The sequence below is a fragment of the Camarhynchus parvulus genome, chromosome 2 (assembly GCF_901933205.1).
Source record: "Camarhynchus parvulus chromosome 2, STF_HiC, whole genome shotgun sequence".
Classification (NCBI taxonomy): domain Eukaryota; kingdom Metazoa; phylum Chordata; class Aves; order Passeriformes; family Thraupidae; genus Camarhynchus; species Camarhynchus parvulus.
The window spans coordinates 58384476-58410955 of NC_044572.1; the positions used below are offsets into that span (position 1 = coordinate 58384476).

General features: G+C 40.2%; 1 protein-coding gene across 1 annotated transcript in view; it reads right to left on the bottom strand.

The window, feature by feature from the left end:
* The window catches only part of CTDP1 (CTD phosphatase subunit 1), a 101030-nt gene extending 76693 nt beyond the window's left edge, over positions 1 to 24337 (bottom strand). Inside the window, exons 1-5 of the mRNA XM_030944127.1 lie at positions 24244 to 24337; positions 9825 to 9908; positions 7131 to 7224; positions 5564 to 5692; positions 4092 to 4242 (exon numbers count right to left, since the gene is read on the bottom strand). Coding sequence (XP_030799987.1) covers positions 4092 to 4242; positions 5564 to 5692; positions 7131 to 7224; positions 9825 to 9865 — 415 coding nt within the window. The 5' untranslated portion in view covers positions 9866 to 9908; positions 24244 to 24337. The remainder of the gene's footprint in view (positions 1 to 4091; positions 4243 to 5563; positions 5693 to 7130; positions 7225 to 9824; positions 9909 to 24243) is intronic.
* Between the last annotated feature and the right edge of the window lie 2143 nt (positions 24338 to 26480).

The following is a 26480-nucleotide window of genomic DNA, read 5'->3' on the forward strand; positions in this document are numbered from 1 at the left end:
AAGAGTACCTTAAGCTGGGACTTGAAAAACAAAGTCTAAAAAAACCCTAAAATTCAGTCATCACTTCTGAAAGTTGATCCTGTATGTAATTAATAGTGATGTGTAATTGGAATAACTTAAAACCCAAAAAGCAAGAAAATTCTGAGTTAAGGACAGAGGTTCAACCTTAACTCACCCGACTATGCTTAAGAATTGCTGCAAACTCGTAGAATCATCCCCTGTAGTGAGACCCTTGCAGTACCTAGGCATAATGAATTGAGAGAATTAGCTACAAAGATTTATTGCTGTACACACATACACTTTGACAAACTACAAAAGCTGTCACACAAGTTGCTGTTCTCCCCAACAAAACTCTCTTCTGCTAACTGTCTGAATACACAGGAACTCTCTACACTGAATTAGATAGAAGTGCGCTGATTACATGACAAAACTTCAGCGAGGCACTCAGCTGCAATGTTGCTGAGCTAAAACTGTAAGAAAAATGAAGTTGAACTAAAAAAGTCCAAATGCAGAAAGCCTGGCTGCCAGAGATTAGAGATAAGGTAGCATTCCTTAAGCTTCACAGTGATACTTTACCACTAAACTAAAAATACACTGAAGATAGAGCCCATAAAAGATCCATCTGCAAAGATACAAGCCCACCTTAGGAGAGTCCAAGGTTAAGCTATCTGAGTAACAACACAGAAAACAGCACTGGTCTCTTTTTAAAAAGTTCTTTCCAGGTTAAACTGGTTTCTTTTAGATGATCCCTAGTCAATTAAATCAACATAAACAATTTGATGTTTTCACATCTCAGGGCAAGGGCAAGTAACATTTCACTAATTTCATCATTTGTTTTCTTCAACACACCAGGCACCCACCAAAGCCACTCTCTCACTCTCCTCTGCAGCTGGACGGGGGAGTGAAAATATAATGAAGGGTTCATGGGTTGAGATAGGGACCAAAAGAGACTGGGACAAACTAAGCTTCCATTTAGTCTCATAAATTAAGACACAGTGCTAGGTATGTCCCCAAGTTTCTTGAACAAACTGAAGACACTATAATTATCCTTCACCACATTAGGAAGGACTATCCAGTAGACTCACCTAGCAGAGACTATTGCCCCAGCTGTTTGTTTCCCATCTCATACTGGCCCTTTGCACACAGACTTACCAAATCGTATTGCTTGCTCCTATATAGACTTTCTTAAAAAATAAAATTCGTAACTAAGTAAAAACTAAATTAAAACCATTAGAAAAGACAACGTTGAAAACTAACTCATATTGGGGATGTCTCAAATCTTAGAGAAAGATTGAGTTAAATAGCAGTTCCCAGGAGAAGTTATATAACAGTTGGAACCAACATGAATTTGAATAAGTCCTTTTATAAATAAAACTAAAATTGAATTTCTGAAGAATTAGGTTACCTTCAGTTCAAGTTGAGATTCTACTTTACAATCTGGAAAGAGCTGCTGACCCAATCTTTCAAAAGCTGGGACAATTTCAGACACTGGTGATTATACATACATAGTGTATATATTCTGTAATATACTTGCTGTAACAAACCATACATATGAATGTTCTCAACTTGGTCCTACTTACTAAATTTCATTGTAAATCTGGAGTGATTTCACATTGCTTTATTGTTGCTTAATAGCTTCTGAACTTAAAATTCTGTCGCATTTTACAACTAGCTTTTAAGCTGAGATCTGTTTCAAATATACCAAACCTCTCTTATAGAGAGCAGAAAAAGAAATTAAGTAACAATTACTCAAAATAATTATTTAGTAGAGAAATACTCCAGGGAACTCTAAAATTCAAAGCTCATCTTCATAAACATACTACCAGATATCACTTCGTAAACATGTCAAACTAAAAAAGGATTTAATATAAATTATTTCAGCAGATATAAATCGTGTTTACAAATATCAGCTAATCCCACTTAACAGCTAGCAGGAATCAGCTGAGATGAGAGAAAAGGACTGACAAGATGTCATCTCTTTTCAAAAGCCTTCTAGGACATGAAAGGAGCAGCTCAGAGTTCAGGATTCACAAATCTACAGAGGACTTAAGCAAACAACCTTTTTCTTATGAAAAAGATCCACAGCATTTTATTACAAGTTCTTTCTTTATGTAACATAGGGATAACAAAGCATCAAACTGACAGCTCTGTGAGAAACCGTTTAACCAATACTGCCATCAAGCGTTCTCTGTATGTATCAGCTATCTTTTCCTCTAGTATTGCATCTTGGCTGCACAGGTGGACCAAAGGCTGCATGAACCCAGTGCTTGTCCACAGACTTCACTGAGATGATCACCAGCACTGCACAAATAACCCACTTGCAGTTTGAATGCTTTTGATGAGGTAAACAGCTTCAGGCAGAAATCCACAAGTCTGTCACTAACAGGAAGCAGCAGTACCCTAATTTGGTGGCTATTCCCTCTATGGAATAAACAGGGTAGCTTGAGCATGATGACCGCTGTAAGTGTCAGCCTATGGCAGCACATGCAATCCACATTGGGGCTCAGAGACTAAAACGGGCAGAGGACCAAATCATACATTGAGAGAAGACAGGGAAAGCACTTAGACATCCTGATTTAACTACCTCTTCAACTCTCCCTGACTCTGAAGGCCATTTGCTATACAGCTTCTGACCTTAGGCTGGATCATGGCACACAGATCTAAGTGAGGTAGACTGTCCCCTCACTTGTATTTAAACCTTGTGATAAGAAAATTATTCCTCTTTTGCCACAGAAAATAAAAATGCATTCTAAGAAGGACAGAAAGGTACAGAATTGTTCATGCATTAGCAATACACAACAGTTAATCCAACAGCAAGACTGACAAAGCTTTAGGAAGGTTCTTCAAATTATGGTCAAAGACTGAACAACATAGAAACATTAACTTGGATTGGCAGGACAGAATATACCTTAAACCTTTCAACAAGTATCAGCTGGAGACCACAAATGAACATCACATTTTGACCACAGAAATATTGTATGTTGCCATTCAGAAGTCTCTTATAATTGTCATTAAAAACCTCTTCTATGGCATTTAACATGCATAAAGAATTGTTTGATTATATATTTTTTTCTGAAGTGTTTTAGAGCTAACTAGCTCTCTATTTTGGAATCATCCTTTCTTGCCAAGAAGTCAGATTACTGGGACATTGTTGCTCAAAACACTCCTGGCAATATGACATTAAAAAAAAAGCAAACGTCAAAGACAACTTAAAAAAAAGCTAGGAGACATAGAACAGCAGTATGGATAGTTTGACAGAGTTATAACCTAAAATATTGTTAATTCTATTATCTTAGACCAACAGACTTGATAAAGGGAAGTTTGAAGAGAAAATGCTCTTCTGACAGAGAAGACTAAAATTGGCTTTTACCCCATCTTGATAGTTTAAACTCATGGTGTCCCTCCTAACGTGATTCAGACCCACACACTCGCATAACCAGGGCAAGTTTCTTTTATGCTTCTCAGAAACAAGAAAACATTTCAGCCAGAGCCAGTGACCCACACAATAGACTACCACTGTTATAATTCAAATATAAGTTTTCACTTGGAGATTTTAAGTTCTTGAGAAAAAGATGTGAAAATATTGCTAGATTTCTGTTTTTCATTAAGTGTATCTCAGCTCCAGGACACAAACAGAACTGCTGTAAACAGATTTACAGCAGCAGAACTTCCTTTGGTGAAAGGAAACCATATGGGGGTGGCGTTCCTCATCAGGATGAGATGATGTCACATTGCTGAATTTTACAGAACAGTTACATTAGATTTGTAAGACAAGTGAAGTTCCAGATCATTGTTAGGGTCCATCAACATAATTTTTTACTTAAGAAGGCACTAGTTAACAATCTGATTCTCTAACCATCAGTGAAACAAAGCAGATCCGATGGGGAAAAAAAAAGGATTATTTCTAAAATTACAGGCCATACAGGCACTGCCTTGTAAAGTAGCTAAGAATTCTACCCACAGGACTATTTAGGAGGTGGCTTTGCACAAAACAAAGAACAAATACTTGAAAACAACTGCATAAAGAAAATTAGTTATATGAGTATGAAGTCAGGGTAGGTAAATATTGTTAAATGTAACATACTACTCACCTGCAATTGTATGTGCATACAGTCTGCTGCCAAAAGTAAAAACATGTAACTCATAGAGCTTGGCAATTTTTTCCAGGAATTCCTTACAATGAGGACGCAAACGTGTGTGCAACATAGGCTCACCTCGCCCTAACTGGAAATGAAATATTCCCTAGAAGAAAAACCATGTTGAATATTATCAAAACAGCAAACAAAAATGTCAGCATTCCAGAGCTACCCTCTTCCTTCACTTCCACTTTATTTGGTCTTACTAGATCAAAGTGGGTTTTGGCCACAAGATTATGTAGATAAATGAAATCCAAAGCACGTTTTCGCTCTGTGCCAGGCAGTCCAATAATAATGCTTTCAAATGCAGGAAACTGAATTGTTGAAAAATTTATGATGCAGGTGTCTTTCATTCAAATATTTGCTTATGGCAAACCAATCTGAGAAACTTCTCAATGTGCTCATTTCACAGAAGTTCAGGATCTCACTATAATCAATACCTCACAGTGAACTTCTGACAGACTCATTTCAATATGCATTGAGCTCAGAGAAAGTATTTTCTTCATCCAACAAAGTCTGTCTATGGAAACATAGCAACAGAGAGCAAACCAGGAAGGAAGCTTACAGATAATGATCCCAGTTAAAAACCTCACAATATTAAAAAAAAAATTTTTCTCCAAACCATGAATTTATACTGACAGAGGTATAGCCTTTCAGACACACTAGATTTTTTTAATCCTTAAATTGAATACTCATGGTTCCCTTTCCTCTTAATTGCAATGTACATTTCCAGCTTGCTTTTTCCTAGCAATTGTGAACATATGTTCAGCCTACTGGACATGCAAGAATGGCAAGAGGAAAGGAAAGAACTAAGCAATCACAGTTTGCATGATATTGATTTCTGAGTTTGTATCCTGTTGTTCCAGACACTGTACACATTTCAACATGTTTCTTGTTTTAGAGCTTCCAAATTAGAAATGTTACAAGCCAATACCCCTTGTAAGTTCAATAACAAGTGTTTCGTGAAGAAATTAAACACCTCTCCCCTCCTCACTCCCCCAAAAAAGATTTAAAAAAAATCCCTACACATACTCATGGAATGACAGACAAAGGAACACACAGGATTGTTCAAAAAGGGACTTTGAACAGTAATTCACTGTATCTGCCTCAGACTTGGTAGTCACATTACTGAGTACTCAGCTTGTGAATTGCAGAGGAAGGAAGGTGGAGATTAAAATTAGGTACCTGAAACATCTCTCAAAATGATTATAAAGGAAAAGTGCAGGAAAGCATGAATGGAAGAAAGAAAAACGTCCATTTAAATATAGAGAAAAAGGAACATATTAGAGAAGACTTGCTTCTCATTTTCTTTTATTCTTCAACTAGAATTTTACCTAAACACAGAATGTTCTGTTAAAGAACCATCATTTAAATATTGTTAGAAACACTTCTGTTGTTATACTGGATTGAAAGGTAATCCCAGATACCTTATTGGACATTTGCTGGCAGTGCTGTTCTGTGGTATGGATCAATGTTTGGTCCAAATCTACCATGAGCACCAGTTTTCTATTTCGATGTAGTCGCTGTTGATCTTCTCTTCCCAGCTGCTCAGCTTGCTGTAACAGAAATATTCACTGCTAAGCTTAGCTTCATAGAAATAAATTTATCACCTTTTGTGTACACTTGAAAAGCCCTTCTGCTACAAACTAACTGCACAAGAAACGATGCCTCAACATAACTGTAGCAATGGCAGCTGTGGAACAATTTTTTTAATTAAAAAAAAAATGCTCTCAAAGTCTACTCTCAGATCTTTGTGACACTATTAACTCCTAAAATTCAAAAACTCAAAATATTCAAATGTAACAATTAAGTAACCACTGATTTAATTTAAGGCCCAGTGTCCTGATATGAAAGAGCAGTAGCTCTGAACACAAAAGAAAACTCATCAGTAGGTGTGAGAACTTTTCACTGCTATGTCCAGCAATTTTGCATTATTAAGTACAATATGTCTGAAAACCCCACGCTAAGTATAAAGCTGACATTCCTGGTGACCAAAATGATACCTGTGAACTTCAAATTACAAAATGTATGCCTTCAGACATAAAAAGTTAAGATTATGCAGTGCCACACAGGCACTAACATTAAGACCTCATAATCCAGTCAATATTTACTCCTCCTGCACATATTTACAAACTTTCCAAGTATCACATGAAGCTCTGTGTTCACCTGATTGACTTCTGATAGCAAGTTGCAGTGTTACCCTCAAGACAGCTGAACTTAAAAGTTAGAGCACTACAAAGCAGCAAGGATCCAGTGCAAACTGCCCTTTGAAACACTCCTCTATCATGGGGACACCTCTAGCTGCTTACATCTTCACAGTTTCCCTCACTGGAGTTCTTTGATGAATTACCAGGAAAAAAAAATCAAGTAGTAACATAAAAAAGTAAAAAGAGACCAGGTTGTTAAAGAAGATAAACAGAATGTTCATCTTCAAAATAAACATGCTCCTTCCCCCTACACAAACTGAGGGATAAACATGCATATTTTGATAACTCAGATGAATGTTTTAACTATTAATGGATTCAGAATACTTATAGTATTTGAAAAATAATGAAATAATTTTACCATCCAGGTAAGTTGCAGCAAACTAGCTTCACTATATCTAGTGGGTCAATTTCAAGGTGAAGGTTAAAGCTAGGTTTCAGAGACATTGCAAGCTTTGAACAGATGTCAGCTAATGGACCTTCTCACTAACTGTTCACTCTTGGTGACAAAAATATTTGTCTGCTAAATTTACAGGCTAAGTTTACAGGCCGCTGTCAAACTGACATCTTTGCAGTATACAGCTCTAAGAAACACCAGTATAATCCATGAGAAAAATCAATCTACACTAAGATAAACTCACAAAACCCTGGGGCCACTAATGTTCAACCCCAAATTCTTCTTCAAAGGGACACCAAACTTCCTGTATCAAGTACATACCTACTGTAATTAAGCTTCTCAACTGTGGAGCTACTGCGAACGGTGTGAACAAAGAAAGCATGATGTACTTACCTCAGAGCTAACTTTCAGTTCTGGGACACTGTGAACCATTGATACAGTTGCTGTGGATAATGGCACACTCTGTTTTCCATTCTTGCTTCGTATCCTAATCACATAGGGAAAAGAAACATCACATGAGAGAATAATAGTTTCGTGAAATGTTAAACAGACTAAAATCTGCAGCCTCAAACTAATCACCACCAAAAAAATGATTAAAAAGAGCTATTTTAACTAACACACTTTTTCAAATTCTTGCTAATGCAAGTTATTAGACAAAATGGATTGAGATCAAACAAGTTCACAAAAAAAACCTGTGCATAAAGTCACTGTACTAAGTTATACTTTCATACAATTGTTTTCTAACACATGCTTTCACTAAGATGAAACACATTTATGTATTGATTTGCATCAAAAAACAAGCTATAAACTAGTGAAAACTACCAAACCACTCAAATTTAAAACTACTCAGTTTCTTTTTTTTTTTTTTGCAATCACTCAGCATGCAATTATCTACTTGTTTTCCAAGCCAGAATATGAAAAATATATGCAAAGGATAGAAAAAGTTACTCTCTGCACACAGAGTGACTTATGGGTGACTGCTGCTTCAAAAATACCATTGGAAAAAAATGATGTGTGCATATACAGATATCAACACAGAATAGGTGTCACCCTTGTGTGCATATACATATATGTGAGACAGGGTATGTGACCGCACACACAAGTACAAAATTGCTTGAAAACTCAGAAAATAACCCTCTATAGGATCCCTCTCACTAGCTTACATCAATCAATCTATTGTGAATTCTGACATCTAATTGCTCAACAATATTCAAAAAACCTGCCATACAAATTTTGACCTAGGTGACACATGCACATCTTTTAATTCTCCCATGTACCATTCCCATCAAGGACAAGATTTGATATCAGATCTACAGCAAGAGTTAAACTAGATTTCACTTTGTGACAAGCAAACTGCTCAGGATCAACTGTACTGAACTGAGTTAAGGCAGACACAACCACAGAGAGGCATCTTTCCCTGTACCATAGTATATGGCAGCATTGATGTCCAGTACAAAAAAATACAAAAGTATTTATTTGGTCTGAAGTCTGTACATTTTAGCACCTTACATCCTTTGCTTCAGAGTTCAGAAAAATTAATCTTTAACCCTAAATGGCATTTTAAATGAGCCTTTAAAAATTATTGACCCTTTTCAGACCATTAGTTGTATGACTACTAAGAACACTGTACTGGCTTTTCTCCAAGCAAGAAAAGCATCAGTGCTTTTGAATTGTCTTCTGATGTAGGCTCAGCAGTCATAACACAGTATTTCAGATGCATAAGCCATTTTGTGTAAAATGAAGACACAGACATAAGACATAGTAAGAAGTATTAAGTGAATAAAACTTAATTTGCTGGATACCATGAATTTGTCTGGATTTATTATATGAAATGATAACAGTAGAGCAATATTTAGATGTGACTGTATTCAAACCTCAAATCAAGTGTTCATTCAGGACAGACAAAGTCCTATTCACGATTATCCTAACTTTGCTAGGTTTGCCAAATACTTGTTTACAAAATATTAATATTTAACTCTAAATAAAAAGTCATATCCAAACATTAACCAAGCTACTTCTTCCACTCTCAATATTCAGTTCACTTGCACTGGTTTATGGGATAATGTTCACAAAATAATTCCTAACAATGAGCATGAATTAAAATGAAACCTAAGTATTTCCAGCCAAATAAAATGAGTATGCAACATTAATTTATAAAATCCAAGCAACTATACAGCTTGTTTTGGAACAGCTGTTGAATTAGTAATTTGCTATGTATAAGAAACATACTCCTTACCAAGCAATGAGACACAGCAAAGGAGAAATACAATCATCTTTTGAATTTACTTTCTTTTTTTTTGCCTAAGGCTTAAATTCCTTTAGGTCCATGGCATAATATTTCACAAAAAAATTGAAAACAGTTAAGAAGCCTTAAATTGAAAGCACTGGAGACAAGCTAGCTCCCATTCACACACAGTACAAATGAAGCAAGGTCATGTGAATGAGACTGCTATTACCTCTCAGCTATTTGCACCTGCACAGATAAAGCTCTCAGGTTTATTAAGCAAGCCACTCTTGACACACCATACAGCTCTCAGTCTCTGGTGAGTACATGGAAAAACAGCGTGCTGAGAATTTACCTCTCCACACCTGCTCCTTATGTTTTCTACCAAAGTTACCCTACATTACACCTAATGAAGAAAGAGCAGGCACAGTTCTTAAATCCTAAATGAGTGGAGACCTCAGAGCAGCCTTCTCTTTACAACCTTTAGCAACCTGAAGGGTCCTGGAGAGGAACTATTCACAAGGATGTGTAGAGACAGGACAAGGGGGAATGGCTTTAAACAAAAAAGGGTATGTTTCATTAGCTGTAAGAATGAAATTGTTCTCTGTGAGGGTGATGAGGCACAGGAACAGCTTGCCCAGAGAAGCTGTGGATGTCCCATCCCTGTTTAAGGCCAGACTGGATGGGACCCTGAGCAACTCTGTCGAGTGTAACCCTCCTCACGCAAGGGGGTTGGAATTAGATGACCTCCAAGTCCCTTCCAGCCCAGAATATTTTATGACTCTATTAGATGAGAGAAGGAAGAGCTTGAATTCCTAATGAGAAGCAAGGAGAAGTTGGAAAAAAACGCTGACAATACTTACTGAGTTAAATCCTGGCCACATTCTGCACACAAGCCTTTCATAACAACAGGATGGCTGCAACCTTCCAGTCTCACCAAGACAGCCCTGAAAAAGATGTAGGCATTCCACTTACAGAAGGCAGATTACAGACATGTAAATTAGTAACCCACAGACTGAATTAATTCAAGGAATAAATTCTGGTTATCACTTGAGTGTCATAACCTTAAGATATATGCTTTTGCTGCAACATGGTGAAAAAGACAATCATCTATATTTTCAAATTATTAATTTTCACAACTTTAGAAGTCAACTGAATTATATATTAAGGTCAGTTTCTAAGCACAGTTTAGCAAGGAAGTTCAATGAGAACAAGTATTGTTTGTCCAGAAATAGTTTACATTCATTTACATACAACTCCCCATAAATACCCTACTGAGGTACACAGTAATGAAGACCAAATACAGAAACTTTAACATCACAGAACAGCTCAGGTTCTCTTTTAAAATCATTGAATCCAACCATTAACCTAACACTGCCAAGCCCACCACTAAACCATGTCCCTAAGCACCACATCTGCATGTCTTAAATTCATCCAGGGATGGTGTCTTGACCCCTTCCCTGGACAGCCCATTCCAATGCTTGACAACCCTTCCTGTGAAGAAATTTCTCCTCATATCCAGTATAAACCACCCCTAGCACAATTTGAGGTAATTTCCTCTCCTCCTATTGCCTGATACCTGGAAGAAGCAACTCCCATCCGGCTACAGCCTCCTTTCAGGCAGTTGCAGACAGCGATAAGGTCCTCTCTTGAACCTACTTTTCTCCAGACTAAACACTCACAGCTCCCTCAGCTGCTCCTCATCAGACATGTGCTCTAGGTTCTTTACCAGCTTCACTGCCCTTCTCTGGACATGCTCCAGGACTTCAATGTCCTTTTTGTACTGAGAAGTCCAAACTTTAACCCAGGATTTGAGGTGTAGCCTCACCAATGCCGAACACAGGGGCAGGCAAGTTCTACACCAACTTAATCATAAGTTTATTATTTTCATGGCAGACAAATATTGCGTCAATCTTCTCATAAAAATATTTTAATTTCTGATCCATAAGCCTTGACTCACCACATGTTGAAATAAAGACATAGGAACTGATATTTTATTCTTTCTTTTAAACAATGGCTAAAACCAAAACAGAAGTTGGAGCTGGAAACAGAGAAGTGTGACATTCACTATTCCAAACTCAAACTCTTTAGAAGACAAACTCTACTTTTCAGCTGAATAGTCCAACTAAAGTATTCCTGATCCAGTTATCAAAATTCCTGGACTTGAAAATATCATTATTTATTTTCTCTCAACCACTTACCAGTTATTATAAGAGACTTGTTACTGTCATTACAGATGGAGAAACTGATCTTTTAGACTTCCTATTTTTAAAAAATTCTAAGAAGTAGATAGCAGTAGTTCAGCTACGACAAAATTTCACCAACTCTGTGATAATGAGCTACAGCATCTCTCTAATATTAAAAAAAAATTAAAGGTCAAGCAGCTAAAAAAAAACCCCAACCAAAAAGCAAAAAAACCCACCAAAATCTGAGCTCTTTCATATACTGACTGTAGTGTTTGAAGTATGGCTTTAAACCTGTATGCAATAAGCAGACTGCAACATGAAGAAAACTGTTTTGCATGCCCAAATCTCTTATTCATTAATCTGACTACTAAGAATTTGGGAATTCTACGCAGAAATTCAGCTTCTAAATAATACCTGAAACTGCTTGCTTGCAATGTGTCCCTTGTTCTTCAACAACCAGAAGAATGATGACTCTACTGCAGTAGAGAACGATGAACAGAAGAAGAACGATGAACAAAACTGCAGCTCATGCCCCTAGTGAGGATTATTTTCCTCTTTGAGAGCAAAAACTAGATTCAGGTCAGGTTTATTTCAAAAGAAGTCTTCACAAGCCATCATACTACCAGTACGCCCATTTACAAATGTGCAAATCTATGCCCTTCTCATTGGCAGCCATTTTCTGCTTGGAAATCACACTTCCTCTTCCTGTGTAGGCATCTCAGATCTCCTTTTTTTTAAACATGGTATGTATTTCACAGAAAACAAATTGCCAGAAAACAAACAGAAAACAAAGCCAAGGCTCTTGGCTCTTTAAAAGAACTGCACAAGATAAAGTACTTTAGTGGCCCTTCACTGCGTGATTATTTCACACAATTTTGGTCTCCTCTCATCCTCCTATGTTTGCATTATTTCATTCGACTCTTCTCGCCACTGCCTTTGACAATATCTCTATCTTTCTGTCTTTTACCTTGATTCACTGCTAAGCTCCTTTTTAGGCTACCGACGCGCACTAATGGCCATGACAGAATTCTTCACTCTCACCATGTGTTCAGTGTATGAATCAGAAATTACAAACACACCTAAAAGGCCAAAAAACATGCCCCACAGTACAGGGTACAGAAACATGCTTAAGAGATTACAGTGCCTGAGTTTATACCCTAAATGAATTTGTTTTCAATATTTCAGAAGAAAAAAGCCTTTCAATGCCAGCTTGGAAGTCACAATATCTCTAGACATTCTCTACTTCCCAATGAAGGTAACCTCACACTCCAGGTATGCAACAGGAGAAGCTGGCATACTCCTGGGCCAAAATGCGATTCAAAATTGGACATGCAAGAGCAACGATTTTTGTAAGAAAATTAAGAGTTCTAAATTACTCATTGATACTGTTCCTAAACAGCATCTCTGTACCTTATCTCATACCAAGCATGACCACTAAATAGCAGTTTTCCTCCTACAAAATCTAAACATAACCAGAACGCCTGGCCACACTTGCATGTGCTGGAGATAAAGCAAAAAGCATATGATACAAAGTCCTCTGTCATATTGTTCGCTGTGATGCTTAATCCAAAGGACACAGGAAGAACTCCAGAGCCCTGATAAAGCTCTGAGCAACATACAACCAAAGGGTCAAGTTTCAATTACAACTGTCAGGATCTTAGGCAGACTTCTCTCAGGGGGAAAGCCCAACACTACTTAGTGCTGCAGAAGGAAAGCCTGGACTCTACTAAGGCCTAGGCATATTTAAATTTTAGCACATGTGTTTTAATTACTAAAAAGGAACAAACACAGACCCCAAGCAGAATGACTTTTTTAAATTTCACACCTGGAAGCTCTCCTTTTACTGTTGAAGTGAGGGATTTTCAAAATGTAATGGCCAAGATCAAAGCCAATTATCAGACAAAAGTGAGCTGAATCAAAGTGTGCATGTCTGGTTTTAAATGGCTGCATACACCAAACACGGGTTCAGGTTTCTGCCTGTTCTCTTTTCCAGGTCATAAGTGAAACCCACTTAGAAGAACAGAGCCTTGCCCTATTCCATTTCTACAAAGATAAAACAGATTTCCCCTCCCACCCGCTCCAAATAAGACTAACTAGGGCACGCTTCACTGCTGGCAACATTAACAGCATTCTCATCTTCTTCAGGATCCACATGGTGATAACCAGAGCTAACTAGGTACTTCAACAACAGCATTCCAAGGAAACTGCCACAAAAGATGCAAAATCTTTTTCTAGTTTCACAAACGGTCCCAACTGTGCAGATGAGCCAGGTGAAGCAACTGGCTAAGAACCACTACACTGTGACAAGCAAACTCTTTTTTCTGAGCAACCATGGAATTGGTAGATCTTTCCAAAACCCAGTCTGATAGCTAAATGACTGCAACAGAACCACGAACTACCCACGTGGTGTCTTGAACTAGTAAATAAGGAAACCCAGTCTGGGCCCTTACTCACATTCCTTCCAGATGTACTTGTAAACAACACAGAAATTAGGTGAGCCATTAAGCTAAAATTTTACTTTTTGTGGCCACAATTATGAATAGGAACAGATATTTACCAACAGCCTCAGGATGCAACTGATCATAAGCTCATCACTGTTCTTCCAGTACTTACATACACCCTATTTCTAAACTAAGTTTTTTAATAATATCTGCTTTAAGTAAGCAGCATAGTAAAGAAAAAAAAACAAGGGAGAAAGCTTTTATGAAATCCAACATGAAGGTTTTGCCTTTATTAACAAAGGAAGACAATGCTTGCACTAATCCTAAAGCCTGGTCATTACTGTTGACTCCAAATGGAAGAACTTTGTATCAAGCATAACCATGGCACTGGTTCCTGGTAACTGAATTGCACTGGAAAGCCAAAACAGAGTTGCTCTATTTGTGCTACACCTCAGTTGTAGCAACCAGTTTACTGGATCAAGGGAACCCAGTGCAAATAAAAAGCATTCCCCTAAACATTTTATTATTGCTTGAATTTCCTTTTGTTGGTTGGTCATTTTTTTTCAGCATGTCTTAACACTTCCAGCAGCGAGTGCAGGAGTTAGAGAAGAACAGAAACAAGAACTTCTTGAGATTTTTTTTCCATAATAAGTTTACTATTTACATCAGGAGGGGCTGGCCAGCTGCAGCACATGAGTACAATGGCCACAATATGTCTTCACAGCTGTCTTCAGTAAAGCTCTGTATCTTAAGGATACTCAGCACAACACAGGAATAGAGAGGTTCCCTCTGTCACTCAGAACAAGTCTAACCTGACTGTACATTAACCATGGCCTTCTATTACAGCTTGGCTTCACCTCCAGAGGCAACAGCTCCAATGTCATACTGCCAGAGAAAGGCAATGGCCTACTTTCTTTACTCCCCACCCTCGTGTTTCCCCTGAAAGCCCACCCCCTCCTCTGGCGCTACCAGAAAAGACGATTTCAGTACCCTGTAAGGCAGAACTCAGTAGCCCTAACCAAGTTTTCTGCAGGTTTTAGAGTCAAGCAGCTGGTAAAACCAGTCCAGCAAGGATGACCGATCAAAGCTGCAAACGTTCCAAAAACAAGGTTAAGACTGGGGAAGGACAAGACACAGTTTGAACAACTTACATTTTCTCTCCACAGTAACCAGGCCACTTTGTTAGCATTTATCTTGCCTATCTGTAAAGACTAGCTTGGAGAATTCCAAGTCATGGAAACATAAGTTTTATTTATTATCTTAAAGTCTGCTTCAAGGTATCATGCACTGGCATTAAAAATATAGTGCAAATTTCCAAGAAGAAGGTACTGCCCTGCACTGACTCATATCTCATGCGAGTGCTGGCAGCCAAGTAATTGCTGGGTTTCCTCAGCTCTGTTTGGTATAAAGAGAGACCTCAAATACCACAAGAAACACACAGACCCAGTTGTGACTGCGATCCCTTAAAGCTGCTGCTCTCAATCTGATGCCATATGCCCTTCCAATTTGCATTGGAAGATGTTCAAGAGCACTAGTGCAGTAAAAGGAGATGCTGGTGTGCAAGTGAACAGAATAATCACTGCCCTGGTTTGCCAGAATGCCTGAGGGGGTCTTACTGGCAAACTGTCAAGAGGTAAAAATACCAAATGAACACATCTTCAGATCAATGATTATTAATACCAACCATTACTGAATCAACCAACTGATCTAGAACAAATATGAGCACAAAATCCTTTAGCTGTCAGATGAAGTTAGAATCAACCTAAAGCCTGCTTCTACAGTTTCATTAGTAAGATTTCTGAAACATTGACATTTTTGTTTGCTTATACCAGAACAGTATTTTGTTCTGGTATAAGCAAGTGTGTGTGTCTTCAGCATTTAAAATACCTACTAAGGGCCCTTATGACCAATTTACATCAAACTACAGCCTTTGTTACATAGGACTCCAGTTTTGTAGCAAGGATATTTCCAAAGCCTGAATCACCTTAGTCTCACCATGTAAGAGTATTTAACAACTGGATTTATATATTTAACTCTCATTAATATCTGTGAGGAAGCAGAGAGACTTCTTGAATAATTGATTAAATATACCAAGGATTCACAAAGGCACATGGCCCTTGTTGTTCCAGGCAACACAAGGCCTACAGCCTCTTCAAGCTGTTGGAGGAAATGTCCACTACAGCAGCCACTTGACTTACACTCAAGGACAGCAAATACACAGAGCTGCATTTCAAATATGCATGAACCCCAAATGCCTCACCCAAGCGAGTCAGGCCTTTTGATAAAATCCCCCAAAATCTAAACAAAACCCCCATACCCTAGCCTAGATCACTTGGTAAGAACCGCTGTGAGCAGTAGCTCATAGCAAGCACAGTTCACACTTGAAGGCATCATCTCAGTTCTCCAAAGCTAATGGGGAAATTAATGGTCTTGAGATGATTTTTCCTCTGTAAGATACAGACTATTCACAACTAGGAGTTAACGTGTTGGTGAATTTTTTCTTCTACTTTTCAGGCAAAATACCTATTCAGGTTGAGGCTAAGGACATAAATGCCAAGAGAAACATGGGCCTGGAGTTTCTGGGTTTTATTTATAATCCAAAAAATATCTTAAGCTTGAAGTAAATCTACTTCCACGATTTGCAAGGCTTTAAGTATTTCCATTTACTTCTGGAGAAGAGTTTGCATTACAAGCAAGGAGGTAACCCTCTTTCACCTTCTACGCAGACATCTGTGAACAGTTGCTTGCGCATTTCAAAAAGCCACTTCTAAGAGTTAACAATGTATAATCTTTACATAAGCTCTAGTACATCTTTCAAATATTATTTACGATGTGTTTTTTATTTAGAACATTTTAAACCAGAAGTATTATTATTTATGAGACTTCAAGACTAATTTTTTTTTTAAGGGAGAAGGTAAAAATACAGTTCTCAATGCTTTTACACAGAACCCCTTCAAAATAATGAAGTTCACACAGAATGAATTCAGAAGTAGAAAGATGCAAGCCCGTAACTCTGTAACTTGTACCTCCAGCAATAAGTACTTCGAATAATCACAGAAGAAAACAGGCTGTCATATCTCAGTAATTCATTTAAGCAATAAACAGTTCTGCAGCCCACTTCCCCCATTACTGTTGTCAAATGCTGACATTACCTTCCTGAATTTGCTTTTCTATTGCCACTTCTCTCTGACTGCAGTATTAGTCATGCAGCAGTTCTCAAATACCTGCTGCAAAACTCCACCTGGGAGTTGAGGAACATCCATCTGACAGCAGGATCAATCCAAATCTATGTGATGAACCCTGGCAATCTAAGTGGCACTTATTCAAAAATTTGAACTGACCGTATAGCCTTCTAATTGGCAGAACAACAATTAACCTAAACCTGCAGTTTTCTCAAACCACACTTGAACTTTCACATCAGTTACCAAAGAATGGTACTTGCAGATGAACTGTTGCAAATCCAGACAACAGTCTTGGACTAATTCCACTGCTGGCTAATTTTTGGGGCTTTTTTCAGGCATACAACTCTCCCTCAGATAAAGGCACAATTTCCCCTTATCTCAGACCAACTTACCACCGCATTCCTCCTATGCCCAGTCAAGATCACCTGTAATTACCAGAACAAATCTGGTTTGCCTCCTGCACCTGTAGGTTCACATCTAGACAAACAGCAACAGATGAACACCAACACAGCCTGGACACCAAAGCAGAGAAAGAGAGTTTCAAATACAAACATACACAGAGCTGACATCAAATCTATAAACATGGGCTTTACCTCTTCCTGTGCAAAGAAATCTGGGAGGATCCTGTGATCTCTCCCCTTCTGCCTTGGAAAGCTGCACCTATTAACAGAATATTACACCTTCTCCAAACATTTTATCACTTTTCCCACTAAAACCATGCACTTAGGCAATCACAGTCCCTTTGCCTGTTACTTCCAAACAGCAAATAAAATGGGAAGAGGCTTACTGCAGGATGCACAATCCTCAAGTCTAACACTTCCTCCCATCCTTTCCTTTAATAGATACTGTGGCAAACTGAGCTGGACACTATATCCTGCATACTCTCCTCTGGGACTTGCTTTTAAACCAGATGAACACAGTTACATAGGAAAAATTAACGACTTTTAACACCCTTAAGAGCAATTATGAACCAAACTGTCCTAAGTTACACCACAGTGTCCAAACAAGGAGCAGCAGCTCCACATTTGACAACAACCGTAGGACAACAGCATCGTGTGAGCCCAGAAACCCAACACACTCTGAAAGCAGAGGACAACAGCTTAGAAAGCTGCTCAGCTTATAAAAGGTAAGTGTGATAAATAGCTGTAAAGTTGATCAAGTTCTCTTCTTGAGCAACGCTTTCTTTGGTTAGGGCCACTTGCCCACCCTCGGCCCTCCTGTGAATGAGAATACACAGCATTTACTCCACTAAGCTTTGACCATGACCATTTGCCTTTCACACCTTTTCAAATGTTGCAAAGCCTTAGATGCCATCTTCAAACTAGAAAACACTAGAAAGCAAACAAATAGGCATTATTCAAATCTACTGTATCAAAATCTCTGCCTTATGCTACACTGTTTCTTAGAACAGTTGTAGAAAAGCCATTTGTTTTTTTTTTTTAAAGATATTAGTGCAATAGTGATCTAGCAATATCCCAACTCTTATCTTAAAAAAGAAAGCATTTCCTTTAACACAGCAACACTGTGTCAAAGAAAATGAGGGGAGCCTTTCCATCTTCCAAAGCCTTTTTAAGACGAGCAGTCTCTCCTGCTGGTGACAGTTCCATCCTTCCCCTACTTCCAATTCCATAGGTCTAACTTCAACATAACCAAACTCAGACAAAATGTATAATCAAGATCCTTAAACTGTAACCTGTAATGCATTACGGGCTCTCCAGGAAGTAATTTCATGCCCCTCTATTTGCTTTAAAAGGCAACTAGTGCCAATTCAGCTATCCATATATAGCAGAAGACCTTAAGTTAACCTTTGATTTTTTAACTACACAAAATAGATAACCATAAGAGTATTTTATAAGAGACAACTTAAAATGAATTTTCTATTATAATTTTCCAAAAGAGGTCCCAAAAATTAAAGGCTGGCAGCTCTTTACTGAACCTTGAGGCTAGTACGTCAAGACAAACTTTCAGAACAATTCAAAGCTAAAGTCTTGTCACTCTCTTCCTTCCTCAAACTTTTCCAACCCTTCCCAGGACAAACATCTATGTATTGTGCAACATAAAAATTAAAGGTCTCATTGCAGTCCCCCCGTGAGAATTTTTATCCATACATTTCTCTTCAGAAGAGAAAAACTACAGAAAACCACGTCGTAGTTGCTGAGAAGAAACAACATGCACACTTGCCTTTGAAAAAGACTGGTTTTCTAAACAACTCTAGTATTAAAGTGAAGCTCACAAGTACCCTAAAGAAACTAGACAGCAATAACTAAGAAAGAAAATCCATGACCATTTGGGTAAAAATACAATCTATTTCCAGCACAGACATCTACAAACCAACATTTTTTAAAAACTGCTATAACCCGTTCATAGGTCTCCAATGGGATGCATAAAACACTACCATGAGCTATCTCATTCTGTCTGCTGGCCCATACACTGACACACAGCAAAAAGTCCTTGAGCTGAAATAAGATGAGCAACTCATAGTACAAAGTAAGAGAGCAAAAAATCTCCTCATTTGGGAGAAACCTTTTAAAGATAAGAATGTTACTAAAGACTACCATACAAAATGCTGAATGGAACATACATAACTTTAAAAATGTTATTCCCCAGTGCTGACATGCCATTTATTCCCTTGATGACTCTTCTGGCATTTACACAATCGCTTTGATCTGACCCATCTATGGGCTACTGCTGAAAGGATAAATTACTCCCCCTTTCCCTGTACCACACTCCTGTTGAAGCAACTGAACAAAACAAGGGAATTGATTACTATGGACCATTTTACAGGAGATTGGGTGGGAAGGATGAGAAACCAAGCCCTCTTTAACTACATGTTTTCCAACACCCTACTCAATGCAAGCTGAAGGCACTCAAGTCTGAGCATCCCTTCCAGCCAACTCTCATATTAGCATGAAGCAACCAGGAAATCATGGTCTCAGAAAGCCATACTGAGAAAAACTGCATACACAAGGCTGCTGTAAACACACTACTGGTAAATTCCAACCCTGATGCCTGTTTCCAACCAAACCTGACTGAGCAGCTTGATCCTCTTAGATAAAGAAGCTCCTACAAGTTTTGTGAAACAAGGCCACGTAAAGAAGAGGAACTTCATCCTCTACCATTCAGTAGAATGAACCATCCTGTGAGCTTCCAACTTGTTAGGTGCCTAGGAATAGGTGAAAGAGAAGGCAATGAAAGACAAAAGCCCTCATTTAAAATTTGCATCTTTTTTACTCTCCAGTTCAACCAAACACCAGAGAGATAGCCTTCTTTTAATGTTTTTTGGTATCACAGTACATGGCACAAAGGAGAAGGGGAAAATTTAAAAAAAAAGAGATGGAAGTCAGAAAGATGTATGCTGAAACTTACTACAAAAATAATGGGACAATGAATTCAGGCATAAAAAGGAATTAGACAAGAGATACAGTAAGTTAGGATTGTTAAGTATTATTCAACAATCCTCAATGTTTGGCACTGAGGGGTTTTTTAGACTCATACCTTCATTAAATATTTGCCAGAATATTATGAAAATATTTGTGTCTAACAAACAGCAAGGTACTCTTTCCTGTAGTTTGTTAAAAGTGTCACCACTTTAAAATAAACTGCAATTCATTAGCATTTTTTCCCCCTTGGAAGACTGTAAGATACATGGTACTGGGGTCTGGCCTGAAGTGGACTGTAAAGCAGGCCCTAAGCCTATGTGACATTAGATAACCAAAAGAAAAAATTATTTTAAAAATATGTAATCAAGTTTCTGGCACCAAAAAAACCAATAACCAAGCAGCAATGACACAAAAATCTAGAATTTTAGAGAACAAACCCCAACCTCTTTCCTGCTATCTTCTCCAAAACCAAAACCGACAAGTTTTGCTTCACTAGGATCCAGATAGTTTAAACAAGATTTTTATTACAACACAAATACATTCTGTAGAAGAATGTGAATTTTTGCTATTAAAGGTATGTGGTAAGACACAAAGATACCCAAATATATATATATATATACACACACCCCCACGTCATAAATATTTCAGAAGACTCTTCTAATGAGAACCAAACAAGACACTTGTAATACTCTGTCCCATCAGCACGGCAATCATTTTATATTAGAAACACCTATGTAAATATTTGCATAAAGCATTAATACTGACCCAACCTGATAGTGGGGCCCTGGAAAATGTTAAAGATAGACTCTGAAAATGTTAGGCTTTGCGTTTTGCCAGATCAATGCACCTGCGTAAGCAGTATGATAAATGATATAATTGTGAGATGTGATGATTGTTTAGTAATTAAAATAATTATTGTATAATCATAAGAAGAATCATGAGAAACTATGTTAGAAATTTAAAGGAGGGCCACGAGAAGCCATGCTTGGTTGAAATCTATGTATACAATAGAACAATATAAGTTTAATAATTACCATGAAAGTTATATAACAATAGAATATAAAAACATGTTCATCCCAAATGCATATCGGAGTTGGGTTTGGGTTGAATATCCCTGACACCCAGAGCTCTACAATAAAAGCACCTACATATAATCGCTCTTGTGATTATGTGTTTCTGAACGCTAACAAACCCACAATCCTGCCATACCTGTAGCCTGATGGCTAACTGGCACTAATAATACACAGAGCAGTGCAAGATTTTTGGCACTTTATTTGTTGCTCCTGCTACCCATCAAAACTGCGCTTCACTAACATCAAAGGCCTTTCATTAACTGCTTCCTGTACTCCCTGTTATTTACAGTCCTAAAAGGTTAGACACCTTTCTCTCCCAAGTTCCAGTCTGACACGTGGTGCAAGCCTACCTCTGCAAGAATAAGCAGAAGTTACCTACTGCCTGCATGCCTTGGGCTCTTCTCTGGGAAAAGCTTGCAACCCTGTCAATGCTAAAAGGTGGGTAATAACACTACAAAAAAAATTAAGTGCTGTAAATGTGCAAAATTACTTTCACGCAGCAAAAGATTCCATCTCATGCTTGATATGAAAGAAAAATAACCAAAAGTTAGAAATGTGTCTTCTTAATTGGGAGAGACTTCTGCTAAACAATATTTCCAGAAATATTATGATCTGAGAAAGAAGAAAATTCAGCCACTCATATTGTTTATCCTCAGATAAAAAGATTTGATCAACTTATGTTCTCATGTTCTAATGAAAAGGAAAAATATCTTGAATAGAAACAATACTTCTACAGTATTTTAGGGTCTGACAAATACTTGCAAGTATCTTTGGTTTAAAGAGAATTCAGTGCTAAATCAGCCAAGCTCATTTTTCTAAAGGCAGCATGGCACCTACCATTCTGGATAGTTTGGATTACAAAAAGGGCATCTTCTGCAGATGATGAATAAATTTCAGCTGCTATTTACTTTAATCACATCGGTGTTTTAATAATGCAAAATCTTAACACATATTGAAATATTGTTAGTGAAATGTTATTATTTCAATGCAACAAAATGGGAAGCCACAGGCAAGAGATTAAATGTTTGCTAAAAGAAACCTTTTAAGTGACCAAAGAAATGCATTTATGTCTTCAATAGCTGAACAGTTCTACTACCCTTAGGTCATGCTTATTCTACCTCTTCACTTGAACTTTTCCCTTGCTCTCACCCAGTAAATACCACAGTAGCAAGCAACAGAGGAACCTGACTGAAAAGTCAGAATTCCAGAAGCATAACGCCTAGCAATGGTCAATATCAACTACAATCTTTCAGCTGTTTAAGATACAAATATTCCAGAAGCTAAGAACAACGGTAATAAAGAACACTGTTTATTTTCTAATTGTCTCAAAGCAAGGAATTGCTAATTATAATCAAGTGACTCCTGACTGGACAAATCCAGTAAGAGCAATGTATAAAAATTGGTGCATTCCAGTCCATGAAGTTAACATTGAGCAAAGCTAAAACTAAAATGCTGCTAAATCAGCAGCAGACCCAGACTACTTTAAATCAATTATACTTTTCACTTATAATAATTTTAGTTTGGTTTTCCCTCCAAGAGCTTAGCTAACACAATGAAAAAAAACAGATGGAGTTATCTCCTCATTTATTCAGTGCTGGCAACATGAATTTCATCATGCATATGCATTTTAAAATTTCAGTCTGTACTTTTAAGGTCTTTTTTAGTCTGGCCTAACATTTACAGTTGCACCTGTAAATGAACTTTTAGTCTGACCTAGTATCACATGCTGCACCAGATGCAAAAGCAGAATACTGATGCAGCACAAAAGGAAAGCCACAGTCTTATCTCAGAAAGAGATATCTCTATAGCAAGAAACACACAGCTTGCACCTCCTCAGTAGCACATTATATGACTGACTGATATAAAAATGCATCAGACTAGTTTTTCTTGAACCTTTCAGATCACCCCATACACAGATGTTTTGCATATACTAGTGAATTTCAATCAAGAAAGTTCAGGCCTGGCTGCTCCCACCTAAAAATCAAAACTGCAATCAAAGTAAATAGCTTGCTTCATAAACCAGAAGAAGTAGATTGTTTAACTAGTTTCCTGCTGAGAAAGAATAAATCTGCTTAAAGTACAGGGTACCAGGCTATTTGCCCAACTCAACCTAGAATTCCGAGCACCCCACTATCAGGCATTTAAGAATTTAAAAGTCAACAAACATACAGCCTTATTAGACAAACCCATTGCTAAACTATAGGAAAAAAAAGTCTTTTTTAGTCCCTTGCTCTTCTGAGAGATAAAATCTTGGTTGTATTTGTGAAGTCTCGTACATTAAAACATTGACAGCAAGAAAAACATTTAGACAGCCAATATTACGCGTAAGGTACTTAAGAATTTTAAAATACCTTGCCGCACTGCTGTTTCCCATTAAAATTCCTTCTATGGAGCACAAAATGATCTGTTTGCTCCCCGAGCTTTGCACCAACCTAACAGCCAAACTAAGAAGAGTATATTAGGAGAAGAGGCAGTAGGCAGAAACTGTGTTCAGGAAGTTCCACCTGAACACGGAGAACAACTTCTTTATTGTGCTAGTGGCTGAACACTAAAAGAGGTTCCCCAGACTGTGGAGCCTCCCTCACTGCAGATATCCCAGAACCATCTGGATGCAACCCCGTTCAACATGCCGTAGGGCGACCCTGCATGAGCAGCGAGGTTGGACCAGATGACGGACTGTGATCCCTTTCAACCTAACTCATTCTGTGATTTTGTGATTTCCAAGCAGCGCTTCCAGTAAGCGCAGTGTTTAGAGAACCCCGACACAGCAGGAGGGAGGCACCGCTCTGAGACAGAGCTCACGGCAAAGGGCTCAGCTCTGAAACAAGGGAGTGGAGCACGATCCCGCCGCACCTCCCCGGCCGCTTCCTCCTCCTCCTCCTCCTCGCACGGCAGCTTCCCTCCGCACAGCCCCGGAGGAAGGGCCTTTGAGAGCAGGGCCCGGCCCGGCCCCTCGGAAGGGGCGCGAAAGCCGCGTCCCGCCAAGGCCGCCCCGCCGCCCGCCCCCGGCCCGCACTCACCCGGGCGCGATCACCTGGCCGGGCCGCGCGCACAGCTCGCGCACCACGCCGGGCCGCTCCGCGCGCAGCCTGCGCTCGGGGCCGCCGCGCTGCGGGCGGGCGGAGGCGCCGCTGGCGGCGGGCGGCAGCGGGGCGGCGGCGGGCCGGCGGGCCGCGGGGCGGGCGGCGGCGGCACCGGGGCGCAGAGCGCCAGCACCGACCCGATCTGCACCGCCGCCCCCACCGACACCTTCCACTCCAGCAGACGCAGCGGCCGCGGGCCGGGAGCGCGGATCTCCGCCACCGACGCCGGGCCGTCCGCGCCAGGCCCGCCGCCCCGCTCCGGCCGCTCCTCCATCGCCCCGGCCGGCGGCGGAGGGTGAGTCGGGGGTGCCCGGCAGTGGGGCCGGACCTGGCGCTACCGCCACCCGGGGTCCCCGGCAGTCACCGGTGGCGCCGACGGCGGCGGGGTCACAGCGGCTCCGCGCAGGCGCCGCGCCGCGCGTCCGGCCGCGCTTAAAGGCACAGACGCGGGCGGCCCGGCCCGCGTGGCGGTGCGGGGAGGAACTACGGCTCCCGGCAGCCCCCGCGCCACGCCCGCCGGCCTCGACCGGCGTCACAGAACCGGAACTGGGAATATCCCGAGTTCGGACCCACGGGCATCTTCGGGTCCGACTCGTGGCCCTGCACAGAACACCCTCAGAATCACATCATGTGCCTGAGAGCGTTGTCCGAGCCTTTCTTGAACTCTGTCAGGCTTGGTGCTGTGACCACTTCCCTGGGGAGCCTGTTCCAGTGCTCAGTCATCTCTGGGTGAAGACCCTTTTATTTTCCTATTATCCGACTTATCTGTCTAGGCTTAGCCCCTTTTATTTTCCTCTTATCCGACTGTCTTGGTTTAGCCCCAGCCAGCAGCCACGCCCTATGGAGCCGCTTTCTCACTGCCCTACCAGCAGAACTGGGGAGAGACTTGGAAGGGTAAAAACTGGAAAACTCATGGGTTGAAAGGATGACAGTTTAACAGGAAAACCAAAAGCCATGTGCTCAAACAAAGCAAAACAAGGAATTAATTCACTGCTTCCTATGGGCAGGCAGGTGTTCAGCCATCCCCAAGAGAGCGGGGCCCCATCCCATGTCACAAGTTGGGAATACAAACACCATCGCTCCAAATGTCTCCCCTTCCTCATTCCTCCCTCCGCTTTATTTACTGACCATGATGTCGTGTGGTCTGGAATATCCCTCTGGTCAGTTATGGTCACTTCACCTTTCCGGGCTGTGTCTCCTCCCAAGCACCCCCACATTCATTGCCAGCATGGCAGTATGGAAAGCAGAAAAGGCCTTGGCTTTGTGCAAGTCCTGCTCAGCAAAAACAAAAACATCTCTAAATTATCAACCCTCTGCTCAGCACAAACCTAAAACACAGTCCCATTCCAGCCACTGTGAATGAAGTTAACTCTACCCTACCAAAATCCAGAGCACCAATCCAAACCTCCCCTGACACAGCTTCAGGCCATTCCCTTGGGTCCTGTCACTGGTCACCACAGAGAGGAGATCAATGCTTGCCCCTCCTTTTCGTGTTGTGAGGAAGCTATGGACTGAGTTCCCTCTCAGTCTCCTCATGGCTGAACAGACCAAGTGACCTCACCTGCTCCTCATACAGCTTCCCCTCAAGGCCCTTCACCATCCTCGTGGACCTCCTTTGGACACTCTATAAGAGCTTTATATGTTTTTTATATTGTGGTGCCCAAAACTGCACACAGCACCCGAGGTGAGGCTGCACCTTTGCAGAACACATGTGGACAATCACCTCAATCTGCTGTGTGCTGCTGCTGCCCGAGGCCTGGACTCTGAGGAGCCTGTGGAAGCTCTGCAGCACTCTCCAGCTCTCCCCTGGGTGGGAGGGCAGGTGGAAGAGGAGGGCGCCCTTGCCTGGCAGAGCAGCCAGCTCCCCGTGGCGCTGGCCCCACACCGCAGTACACTGGCAGGGCAGGGAGCAGGAATAGGGATGTCTGGCAGAGAGGAGCTTGGATGTGGACATGGCCCAGCAGAGGCACAGCCAAACAAGGCCAGCAGGGCTGACTGGAACTGAGGTCAGAAATGTCCCTAAGGGTGCGTGTTCTCCACCAAAAGATGCCATGGACATGCTTCCCACCCATGCCAGCCACATGGCAGGGTACTTTTATCTCTTCAGCCACATGCCAAGGATGGAGGCCTCGTGCCATGTGCCAAACCTTGTGCAGCCTGCTGTGGAGCAATGA